Source organism: Benincasa hispida, chromosome 5, assembly GCF_009727055.1.
Source record: "Benincasa hispida cultivar B227 chromosome 5, ASM972705v1, whole genome shotgun sequence".
NCBI lineage: Eukaryota > Viridiplantae > Streptophyta > Magnoliopsida > Cucurbitales > Cucurbitaceae > Benincasa > Benincasa hispida.
The window spans coordinates 60,744,088-60,756,503 of record NC_052353.1 but is presented as its reverse complement, the minus strand read 5'-3'; the positions used below and the strand labels follow the sequence as shown (position 1 = coordinate 60,756,503).

Below are 12,416 nucleotides of genomic sequence, written 5' to 3'. Positions count from 1 at the left end.
TATTTGATATTAAATTAATTAATTAAATTTATTTATTAATTTTATTAGAAAATTATTTATTGATTTAATTAATTTTGTTAAATTAATTTTCAATTTTTTATTAATATGTTTATTTTGGTTTTGGAAATCAATATAAAAAGAAGAAAATTGGAAACTGAAAATGTGGGATTTTTCCACTAAAAAAGCAAGTTTCTTAGTCACATTTGCACTTCTAAATCCACCTCAAATTGCAAGTAGGTGCTGATCTCATGCAACAAATGAGTTTGCATGATGATCATGAAATATAAACTTGAAATATGAGTGGAAATGGGTATGCAATCCGTTACAATTTTGCTGAGAAAAAGTGATTGAAGAATTGTTCTTCATATTGTCAAAACCAGAAACCTTCTCTCCTTATTTCCTTAATTCAAGCTTATTTTGAGTCTCACAACCCAATCCAAGGCACCAAGAGGATAGTAGGGAAGATCTTGTGGTGGTTCACCAGTAGAAATCAAGGAGATTGCAGCTAAAGAACGTGAATCAAAAGTATTTCAAAGGTTAGTGTTGAAACTCTGATTTTAGTTTATGAGCATGCTTATGTTGAAACTCTGGTCTTAGTTTATAAGCATGCTTAGTTTGATGTCAAAATTAATGAATTAGAATACTTAATAACTATGTTCTACTTCCGTTACTTGCATCCTGAATCCAACAATTTTATTGTTTGAAATTTTCCAGAATTATGTTAAGCTTAATTCTTCCATGAATGGAATTTGAAGTACCTAAGATTATCGTTACATCTTAGAGGTAACAAAAGTTCTAAAAGATTGCTTCAAACACCAAAGAAGAGGTAACTTAAGTTCTAAAAGATTACTTCAAACACCTAGGTTTTGAGATTATCGTTGGTTTTTATGGTTTCACTTTTGTATTAAACAAAGGATAATAGTGATTGCTCGGTTAGTCATTTCTTTTAATCCAAAACCATCCAGGTAAAAAAACTAAAAACTTCTTGTTTTTCATCTTTTCTTTTGGTGGGAGTGTATTTTTTCTTATAATAAAAATTATTGAGACCTCCCTTCTTTCTTGTTTATCATTTTTTCTATCTTAATTATACCAGGAAGATTGGAATGGAGTTGGTGCTTAGACAAACTACAGGTAATAGAAAAACACAATAGATGTACCAAATTCTATATTGCAAATGAAAAATGGTAAATTGATAGTTAGAGAGGATTGTTACTTGCTAAGATTGTGGCATCACTTGAGGAGTTTCAATTAATTTTCATATATGGAAAGCCACGAGGATTGAAAATAACAACAAATAATTGATGATTTGAGGGTAGATTCCTTTACTTGTCCTAATTAGTTTTTATGTAACCATTCGAAAAATGGCAATTTCCTAATTCTTTTTTCATGTAGCCATTGAAATTTGTTGGTCCAAATTATCGGTTAGTTGCTTGTTGAGGTATAATGTATTGTTGATCTCACAAGGCTGAGGTTGAATTTCTTTTTGATGTATATGGTTTTGAGTTATGTAGCTGTCCACTTTTGTGTGTATTTCTCATTGATTAAGAGTGTGAAATACAAGAGTATAAACAAATTTAATTAATTAATTAAAAAATAATTTAATATCAAATATTAAATTCATTAAATACCTAATTTAAACATGAATCTTATTCAGGTTAATTTCATATTTAAATCAATATTTAAATATTCTAACCTCTCTTATTTCGTTCAATTTCAACAAAATTAAATATTTTAATTATATCTAATATAATTAATCAAATCCTAAATTGAATTTGAACATTTCAAATTCAAAATCCAAATTTTAAATTTGAACATTTCAAATCCGCTCAATTCACTAATCCAAGATGTAATTTTACGAGCTAATAGAGAGGGACCTTATGGACAAACTCTTTAGACCGAATAAATCAATATTCGTTAACTACCGAGACAAACCACTATAGCTTGATAGTTGCACTCTCCTCACTATAGATATATTTCTGTCCATAACCATAATCGGTAAGTCGATCTTTCACAGGTTGTTCGTATTTACAACTAGGTCAAAATTGTCATTTTATGCTTGTAAATACATCTTTCTCCTTAAGCTCCCACTGAACCTCTATTGAACAATTGGTTTATAGCCCAACTAATAAACCATGTCCCTCTCAATCATGAGAGTGTGGGGTCTCGTTGTTCAATACTTGGAATTAGTACGTAAGAGAACAACCTATCTATTAATCCTAAATTATCCTAAATTGGGCAAGAGTGAATTTCATCTTGCAGAATTATGTCCATAGCTATCTATCTGGTCTTATCACCAAAATGGGAGGCTTATTGAGCAGTTAGACTACTCTCACCCATGCAGATCAAAAGATAATCTCAAATAAATAGAAGTTCATAGTTAGCTCAGAATTAAGATCGAGTTACCTTAGGTCATTAAATTTGAAATAGTCAGTTTTAACAGTAAATGGTCGTTATAAAGAAAAATGACTATTTCGAGGTCTGATCTTATGCAAACATCCTTTGCATAGGATGTCCCCGCTCACATGTCTCTACATGAACGATTTTGGGATCACATTGTTTGTATCAGTTATACAAAATAGGTCGTATCCAATATTGTCCCCAAGATGAGGTACCCAATCTCATCCATATACTTATAGACCATTTTAGCTATAAACTAAAACTTGATACACATTTATGTCTCTACATAAAGTTAAAGTATTTATACTATAGTCATTGATTCGTTTATTGGATTTTATAACAAAATACAATATCAATAGCATTTTATTGAATGAACAACTCAATAATACTTTTATTGATAAATAAATAAAATATGTTTCCAATATTTATGAATGGTGAATTTTAGAACATTACCAATATATATATTATCCATCATTTAGATTTTATATAATCAAATATTTTGTATAATTTTCTCTCTGTTGCTCTCTATCCAAACTCATGCTTGATCTCGCCCTTGCACTCCATCTCACTCTCACTCTTGCTTTGCTCCAACTCTTGCTTTGTAGTTAAAATCAAACAAGCGAGTACTCCGTGCTCTAGTTCAAGATTGAGAGTGAGATTATTGTTTTTTTTAAAAAAATATGTTATTCATTATTTAGATTTGAATTAGATGAACGAAATTTATAATAATTACTATTTCTTTTTTAAATCTTTTTTTTTGTTTAGGTATTAAATTTTGTTAAATATAAAAATTTAATTACTAAATAAAATAAAAAAATTAATGAATAACTATAAGACAAATGAATAAGACACATGAAATTAGCTAGAAATATGAAATGGAAGGCTATTCTACTGATCATTCAAATTTTGTTTCCATTATATTGAGAAGTAAACACCATTAACGAGTTTTTGATATACGATTCAACTAATTCTCATTACATGTTGATAAATACCATGAAAGGTAATCTAATTACTATTGCAGCCCACTTCCTTTACAAAACAATTCAATTACGATTGCACTCTAAATCTAAAATGGATAGGTAAATACACTCTTAGTATTAGAAAGATTTCCATGTATCCATCAATTGACCAAACAGGAAAAATATTAGCTCATGTTGTTATAAATGTTTTGAAAGACAATCATTGTTATTTAAATAGTTGATGGTTTTGTCAAAAATCTCCACCATACAAGTGTTGAAATAATATATATATATATATAGACATATTATTATAAAAATGACATATATATTTTTAATATTTATAAAAATTATAACTTATTTTTATTAAATTGTTCTAGTTTTATTGATATATCTGTCTTCTAAGCTATCGATTTATTTATCCTTAAATACTCATTAGCCTACATTATAATCCGTGTATTTGAATTTGTTTTTGATGTCAAAAGAAAAAAAGACCACTACCATACATAAGGTTCTTCATTTTTTTTAAGAAAATTTGAGGATCCTATTAAATATAAAACAATGGAAAGATGGCCCATAGAAAGAAACCTATCAAATGTGATGCTTGTGTTAGCTTGTTTTCTTTACTATAAATTTTTGTTGGGGAACTAATGTATTTTACTTTTGTATGTCAAGTGAATCAAAAGATTAGGTGCACTATTTAATATGTCTATAAGTTGCAAAAGCTATGGAAAGTTATGGGAGAAAAGAAGAGTGTAATGTGTGCATATATATCTTGGGCAACTTTAGATTAGGGAATTCTACAACAAAAACAGGTTTTTATAACTCTAAAAACCACGATATATTTGAAGGATTAAGTTGGAAGGAAAATGGAGATATGTTTCTATTGTTTTGGAATTTGAAATGAGAAAAGTGTAATATATATATCCTCATTTGTGTATCAACATGTACTTAATATATACTTATATTTGATATATTCAACATGTACTTAATATATACTTATATTTGATATATCAATCAAACTTATATTTGATATAGAAGTATATCGATAATATTATTGTTATACAAAATATGAAGTATATCGTTCATGATGATACACTTAACGGCAATACTTAGGATGCACCAATCTTTATGTATCTCATTTTCATTACACATAAACAATGGATTCAAATATTTTAAAAGAGAAGTAAGAAAAATTTGTTGGGTAAGAAATATGATTGGACAATTTGGTGGGATGCACAATTGGGCATTCCAAAGAGTGTATATGATAATTCATTCAAAATGAAAACATACATAATATATATTTGAGTATTTAGCAATTTATGAACGTTGGTTCATAATTCGTCTTATTGGTCTACTTAGATGGCTCAACACTCCATTTTGGAGAATCGAGGCTAAGAAAGATGAAGATTTTAGGCCCCAACGACAAAGAAACAAGCATTTTGTGTCACTTTTCAAAAATTAAAAATTTAAGTTTCACATTTATAAGCATTGCAAAGCTCATGCAACCATGTGACTTGACGTTGAGCTAATATATTAATTTCATGGTGCATGTTCATACACAACACATGAGTACTTTTATTGATGAGGATCCCACATTTAAAAAAAATCAAGAGATCTTACAATGTTTATAAGATACATAAATTATTCTTCTCATTGTCATTTTTTTCAGATAGAACCTCATATTAGGGAAAACCTTTCATTACTACGGCAAGAATAAGCAAATAATAATAATAATAATATAATTGAGGAATTAAAAGAAAACAAAAAAAACTATGAAACACATGAATTTACGTGAAAAACTTTCAAACCATAGAAAACTCACAACTCACAAAAAAAAAAAAAAATCACCATGTGAAAAATTGTTATAATCATATTGAATAATTTTCTACTTTGATTGCACATCTATCAATATGACATTATTGCTCGTGAATCTATAGAGACGTCGTATTAAAAAGGATCCCACATTAAAGTTTAAAGTAAAGAAAAAGTGTCGGTGTCACTTATGATATATACACAATTGACAGTTATAGAGCCTTATTGTGGCATAGGGAGAAGGGTTAAGAATTGAATGTTGAGCCAACAAGCTGTAATTGAAACTTATTGTAGTAATAAATACGAAGACGTATCTAGTAGCTACGCTATAATCTATATATTTGAAGTGATGGTTAGCTTAAAACGGGGTTGAATTGAAGGGGCTTCGGCAAATGGAGATTAAGAAGGAACAAGAGGATGAGTGGCTGGAGCCAGTGAGCCCTACTGCTCAATTCTTCAACACATCAGCATTGTCCATTTCTGTTATTGCTGTTTTGGAATTTGAAATTCCCATTGATGAAGCCAAAATTATGTCTTATGCTAAGGATCTTATTCCTCTCAACCCCTTGTTTAGTTCTATTATGGTACTCTCTCAAACTCCACTATTTCATTACTTCTATTATGCTAATATTACATTCTTTTTCTCTCTAAACTACTCATGGAAGTTAGAATTACTGTTATGTTTCTCAACCCAATATCTGCTTGAATTCTATTTTCGTTTCAATTATACTCCAAACAAATTATTACTTGAAGGCTCTTTTCCTGTTAAACTCATGGACGATGGAAAAATTTGTATATAACCTAAACACATACATCAAGTAAATTATATACAAAAGAAGAGATAATTTTTTTTCTTCACTATTTCCTTTTCCTTTTTTCACCACTTTTATATTCCTCTTAACCTTTTTTTTTTTCTATGACTTTGTACCCATTTTGCTAACTTTTTTCTCATTTCATCTAATTTTATTTTTCTCTCTTCAAAGCTTTTCTTTTGAAAATATTTTCATCTCCTCTGACTTTTTTTTTCTATAAAATTTCATCTCCTTTAGTTTTTGGAAAATTATTTTAAATAGAAAAATATTATTGAAAAGATTTTCAAATATAGCAAAAAATCACCGTCTATTAGTATGTCTATTAGTGATACATTATAGTAGTCTATCACTACCTATCACGATCGACAGTGATATTTTACTATATTTATAAATATTTAGGTTCAATTTACTATATTTGAAATGGAAAGGAGCTCTTAATTTTTTGTCCAACTTTCTTTCTTTAAATTTAATTTCCCCACCCTATCTCTGGCCTTTATGTGGAGACTTTTTTTTTGTCAGCTCTCTATCTCTTCTCTCTCCATTTTTATTTTTCTCCTAATTATTTTCTTCTATCATTAACTTTTATTTACCACCCACTATTTTTTCCCTCTCAAATATAAATTTATAATAATACAGCTTTTAAAAATTTAAAGGCAGCTTAAATAATATATTTCAAGTTTATGAATATGTTAGACACTCAATATAATATATTATATTACAAATATATAAACTCATTAGATATGTTTTTTAAGTAAGAAACAGATTAAAGACAACATACTGAAACTTAAGCTTTTTGAAAACAGGTAAATGATATAAATGGGGAGAGAAAATGGAAGAAAGTGGAAGTGAAAGTTGAAGAGCAAATTCTTGTGGCTGCTCCACCTTCAAATTTGTCAAATGAGCTCTATGATGCATATTTCAATGAATATATAACAGATTTGAGTGTACAAGAATTGCCCCAAAATAAACCATTGTGGGAAATTCATATACTAAATTGTCCAACAAGTAATGCAGCTTCTAATATAATTCTCAAGTTTCATCATTCACTTGGAGATGGCTATTCAGTGATGGGTCTTCTTCTTTCTAGCATGACAAGAGCAGATAATCCTTCTCTCCCCTTAACTTTTCCTTCAAGCAAAATTAATTCAAATCAATCAAGGCAAATTCCAAGTGGTGTCTCTCAAGTTTTGTTGTCTTCTATCAATAGTGTGTTAGATTTTGGATTGAGCTTAATTAAAAGTAGTGTTCTTGAAGATGAGTTGACACCCATAAGATCAGGGGATGATGGTGTGGAGTTTAAGCCAACTTCAATTTGGACAATGAATTTCTCTCTTCATCAAATCAAACAAATCAAATCCAAACTTAGAGTGGTATGCTTCTTTTTCCTCCATCTCTATATAACTATCTCTACTTTTTATCACTATTTTATTTAAGTACATTTTGGTGTTAGTTGACCCGACAAAATGATGAGCAGAGAAATTAAAAGTAAGCAATACAACTGAAAATACGAGAATTTACGTGAAAAACTCCAATTCGAAGTAAAAATCACGGACCAAAAAAAATTCTACTATGTGAAAACACTCTATTCGAAGCTTTGTCTATTCACACCATTTTTCTTTTTCCTATTCTCAAAGTAGAAATAATGAAAAGAGAAAATTTAATTAGCATACATAAGCTTTAAATTTTTTTTTCTAATTGGGATATCTAAAAACAAAGGAGATAGGCTCCTTGTATAACTAGGAGCCCATCCCACCAAATTATCCTAGCTAATTATCCTAGCTCAACATATATTTCTAAGAGGTAATATATTTGGATTTCAAATTATCCTAGCTAATAAGAAACGCTTTAAAGTTGGGTGTACTAACTCTAGTTAATTTTATCTTTTTTGTAATATCTAGTTTGAGAGTAGGAAAATTGATGTGAGTGATATAAGTTTTGAGAGTCAAACCTTGAAAAAGTCATATTTTTGTAATTGAGATCTTAGGGAGAATTCTGTGTGGTAATTGTAATAATTTTTCACACAATAGGTTTCATTCTGTTGGGATGTAGTTCTTCTCATTGGACTTCGAGTTCCCCATGAAAATTCTTTTGTTTATTTTCTTTTTAATTTCTCTATCATTTTTATTGGAATGCCTTGAATCTATTATTCAACGATCTTTGCAATATGTATGTAAATCCTCTAATTCTATTGGTGTCTATGCAATCTATATTATTTGATATATTTCTCTCTAATTATAAACCGGTCTCTCCCTCTTTCATGGATATAGCTAACACAGTATTAATGAACTACGTAAATCAATGGCAATCTTTTCTGTTAACATTTTCTTTCATAACATTTTTTTTGTTTACTTATTGTTGAAGTAGTAGTGAGAGGTTTTTCTCAACACATGTCATAAATAATAAACTTTTAATTCGTGTTTTTGTAGACGATCAACGATGTGATTGCAGGAGTTCTATTTTTGGGAATTAGATTATACATGGAAGAGACTCGTCCCGACTCGACCAAATCCAACTCAACAGCATTGGTTTTACTCAACACAAGAATGTTTGGAACTTACAAGTGTATGGAAGATATGTTGAATCCCAATTCAAATACCCCATGGGGGAATCGATTTGCCTTCTTGCATATTGACATTCCTAAGCTCACTGATTATGAGCTTTCAAACCCACTCCAATTCGTCGAAGCCGCACAAAAATTGATCAAGAGAAAGAGAGATTCTTCTGCTGTTTTCCTCCTTGACAAGCTAATGGAGATGATACACAAGTTCAGGGGCTCAGAGGTATGTACACAAATTTGTGAAAACCATATATTATATATTATAGTTTAGTCCTACTAAAAATTAATTTTTTTAAAAAATATATGTTTGTTTTATATATGGGTCAATATTATTGTCAAAAGCTATTCCCTATGGTCTATTTTTCTAAGGAAAAAAAAGTATCTTTTCGATCCATAGGTTTTGAGTTTAGTTTCTATTTAATTCATTAGGCTTTAAAATTATGTTATACTCTTATTATAAGTTTTGAGTTCAATTCAGTTTAGCTTATAGGTTTCAAAATGTTACCTTGAGTTTTATTTCAATTTGGTCCTTTAAGTTTCAAAATTTATGCATTAAACTTTTTAATTTTCACTAAATGCTCACTTCGGTGATTTTTGTTAATATCTATTAATTAATTTAAAGTAAAATTTTAAATTAATTCTAATAGTGATGGAAAATATTGAAATTTAATTAATTATAATTTTTTTAATTTTTTTAATTTTTCAAAATTAGTTTATAAATATTAACACTAAAGATTAAAAGTGAGTATCTAGCAAAAAAAAAAAAAAAAAAATCAAGGTTAAAAGTGTAAATTTTGAAACCCTAAAAACCATATTAAAATTAAATTAAAAATTCTAGAGTAAAATTGTAAAGATTTTGAAACCTATATATTTAAACCACTAAAAAGACACTATTAACTAACTTAGGATTCTAGGTTTTATGATATCAAAGTAAATAATATGTTACGTTTAAATTCTTGTAATGTTATTTTCTCTTTTATTAACATCAAAATCAATTTGTTTGAGTCTTATACTAGTTCTTTATAAATTTCTAAGCTCATAAGAGAATATTAAAGCATTGATATAAAATTAAATTTATCATAATCAATCAACTTGCGTACTAAAGTACTGGTTTACAAATTTTTTTTTATCATGTACACGTATGAAATTATTTGTAGGCAGCAGCCAAATATGTGTACAAGACTATAAAAAACTCAAGCATAAGCATATCAAATTTGATCGGGCCAAAGGAGAAAATTGCTTTGAGTGGTCACCCTGCAAAAGGAATGTACTTTACCGTAGTTGGTATACCTCAGGTACTATCCGCATTAATAATTAAAACAATAATATAATAAACGACACAATTTTAATACACATCCCTAGATTTTAAAGATTGTATCAATTTAAACAATCAACTTTCGTAAATGTCTTAGTTAACACCCTCCTTAATTCAAATTTAGTTTGAAAAATATGGTGTGAAAGATGTAATTGTTTTGATAATTAAACTTTCTAAATTGTTATAAGCGAATCAATTTAGATTCTTTATTAATATTAGATTTGAAAAACCGTCCATGCATTCATAAAATAGGTGATTAGAATTGAAGCATGCATGCATTCATAAAATATTGTCCATGCATGCATCAATCAAGTTTTTTTTCATAACCATTTGAAGCTCATAAAAAATTATGCAAAATCTAAATTTAAGGAAATTGGAGAATCTAAATCAAAATTTAAAAATGTATGAAGAAAGAAAGAAATAGAATCTAAGCATTTGTTATTTGCAGAGTTTGAAGATAACAGTGATGAGCTACATGGAAAATTTGAGGATTGCTTTTGGGAGCGAGAAAGATTTTATAGATCAAGAGAAATTCACTTGTTGTATGAAAAAGGCTTTTGACCATATACATGAGGCTTCCATATACGTTTCCATTTAGACGCTATCCACTAAAGCTATGTTTAATTCTTCATCATCATTATCAAAAAGACATTGTTATTATGATACAAGCGATTCCGTTATGAGGCGCTTTTAAGTAAATGGATTTGGAGATATATTAATGAAAGCAACAATAGTCTACAGAGAGCTGACAATAAATATGAGACTTTGCTCCCTAGAACATTCCAAGTAAATGTAAGTTAGTGCAAAGGCTCCATGGTTTAACATCTCTAACTATCATACTGAGATTCTTAAAAACATTAGCAGGAAAATTTCAAACGGTGCCAATACTTTATTTTGGCATCATAGTTGGTCTATTAATGTTATTCTTCAACAGCGATTCCCTCGTTTTTTCATGCACTCTCCTCCAATACAAATCTAACTGTTAAAGATGTTTGGTGTCTGAATACACCTACTTTACATTTTTATCCTCATCGTCTTCTTCAGTACAGCAGAAAGATGGAGGGTCCATTCGGATTGACTAAAGAAAAAAAGTGTTTTTTCAAAAAACTTATTTTTATTTCCTCTCATCGGATCCCCCAACAGTGAATCGGCTGATGAAGATGCTATTATTTGGCTCCCAAGGACTAGTGGGACTTTTACTGTAAAATCCTACAAAAGCTTGCTTGTGAGTGCACGCACGACTACTCCATCCATCACCGTGAGTCTGCTATAGTCAACATATTTGTCCACAAAATATAAGTTCTTTATTTGGACTTGTTGGGTTGTTCTAACGTCTGCAGGCCCAAAACCAAGATTTTCCACTGAAGGCCAAAATTTCAGATAAATTTAGCTGAGGTTAGTAGAAATTATGGTTGAAAATGAGTCACACGAGTGTTGGAGAACCGAGGAACACGTCTATGGCAGGATTTTCTCAACCGGCTGAATAGGATAATGAACTCAAAGGCAGACTCGATCAGGTAAACATTTTCTTTCTTCCTTACTCGATGATCTCTTTTCTTTATTCGACGTTCTCTCTATTATTTGATGACTATTCTTCTTTACTCGATGACTTTTCTTCTTTACTCGATGCAACTAGATGCTACTTGATACTCTGAAAAGTTGTAGTTTTGATTGTAAAATGATATTTATGTTGCTTTTGCAACGAAACAAATGAAGATTTGCAAGGAGAATAAGAGAAAGAAAGGAAGAAAGCACAGTTTACGTGGTTCGGCCAAAATACTTACGTCCACGGGAAGATTTTCTTTTCTTTTGCATCTTAAAGATTTCTTTTACAGTAGTTTAGTACTTACAATAGAAAAATGATGAGTACATGTTGTAGATCTGATCAATAGGTAATTTATATTGTATACCTCTTGTCAGTTACATGATGTATAATTTTTATTATGTAAAAACTAAACTAGGTGTACTATGTATTTGAGTCAACATTTTATAAATTCTCCACCTTGACTCTAATGCATGCAATCTTCTAATCTTCTAGATTTTGACCAATTCGTTTATCCTGTGTCTGGAAGATCGTAAACAACTAGCTTGAGACATTTGATTAATTTGAGTTTTGATAATGGTTTCGTCAACATGTCTGATGCATTCTCTAATGTATTTACTTTTAGGATTTCTATTTCCCCTGCCTCTATTTTATCTTTAATGAAATGATACTTTATATCAATATGTTTTGTTCTTGTATGGTATTATGGGTTTCTGGATAAGTGTATTGCAATTTGGTTGTCACAGTAGAGTTTTACTACTGTTTGATTCAATCCAAAGTCTTTTAATAGTTCTTTAAGCCACAATGCCTCTTTAATAGCTTCTATTAATGCCATGTATTCAGCCTCTGTTGTAGATAAGGCCACTATAGATTGTAATGTAGCTTTCCAATCGATTAGATTAGGACCATAAAGGAACAGATGGCCTGTTAAGGATCTCCTTTTATCCAAATGACCAGCATAGTCAAGATCCACATATCCATATAACTCTAGATTTGGTTCTGTAGATTTCTGATAGGTTAG

The 12,416-nt window shown here is 29.5% G+C and overlaps 1 protein-coding gene and 1 long non-coding RNA gene across 4 annotated transcripts in view; both read left to right on the top strand.

Moving 5' to 3' along the window:
- The window catches only part of LOC120077693, a 3,787-nt gene extending 2,240 nt beyond the window's left edge, over nucleotides 1-1,547 (top strand). The window contains exons 2-3 of one of the 2 annotated variants that reach the window (XR_005481819.1): nucleotides 381-536; nucleotides 715-1,547. This is a non-coding gene — a long non-coding RNA (uncharacterized LOC120077693). Of the gene's footprint in view, nucleotides 1-380 lie in introns of both variants that reach the window. The other variant, XR_005481818.1, reaches the window with a different exon arrangement.
- A 3,856-nt stretch (nucleotides 1,548-5,403) lies between these two features.
- Nucleotides 5,404-10,707, top strand: LOC120077045 (O-acyltransferase WSD1-like). 2 transcript variants are annotated; one of them, XM_039030883.1, is made up of 5 exons: nucleotides 5,404-5,752; nucleotides 6,784-7,350; nucleotides 8,407-8,760; nucleotides 9,695-9,832; nucleotides 10,301-10,707. In XM_039030883.1, exons 1-5 carry the CDS (start codon nucleotides 5,561-5,563, stop codon nucleotides 10,448-10,450), a joined length of 1,401 nt encoding a protein of 466 aa, XP_038886811.1. In that variant the 5' UTR covers nucleotides 5,404-5,560; the 3' UTR covers nucleotides 10,451-10,707. The 2 variants fall into 2 exon arrangements, with proteins under 2 accessions (XP_038886811.1, XP_038886812.1); XM_039030884.1 differs by lacking the exon at nucleotides 9,695-9,832.
- Nucleotides 10,708-12,416: the final 1,709 nt, after the last annotated feature.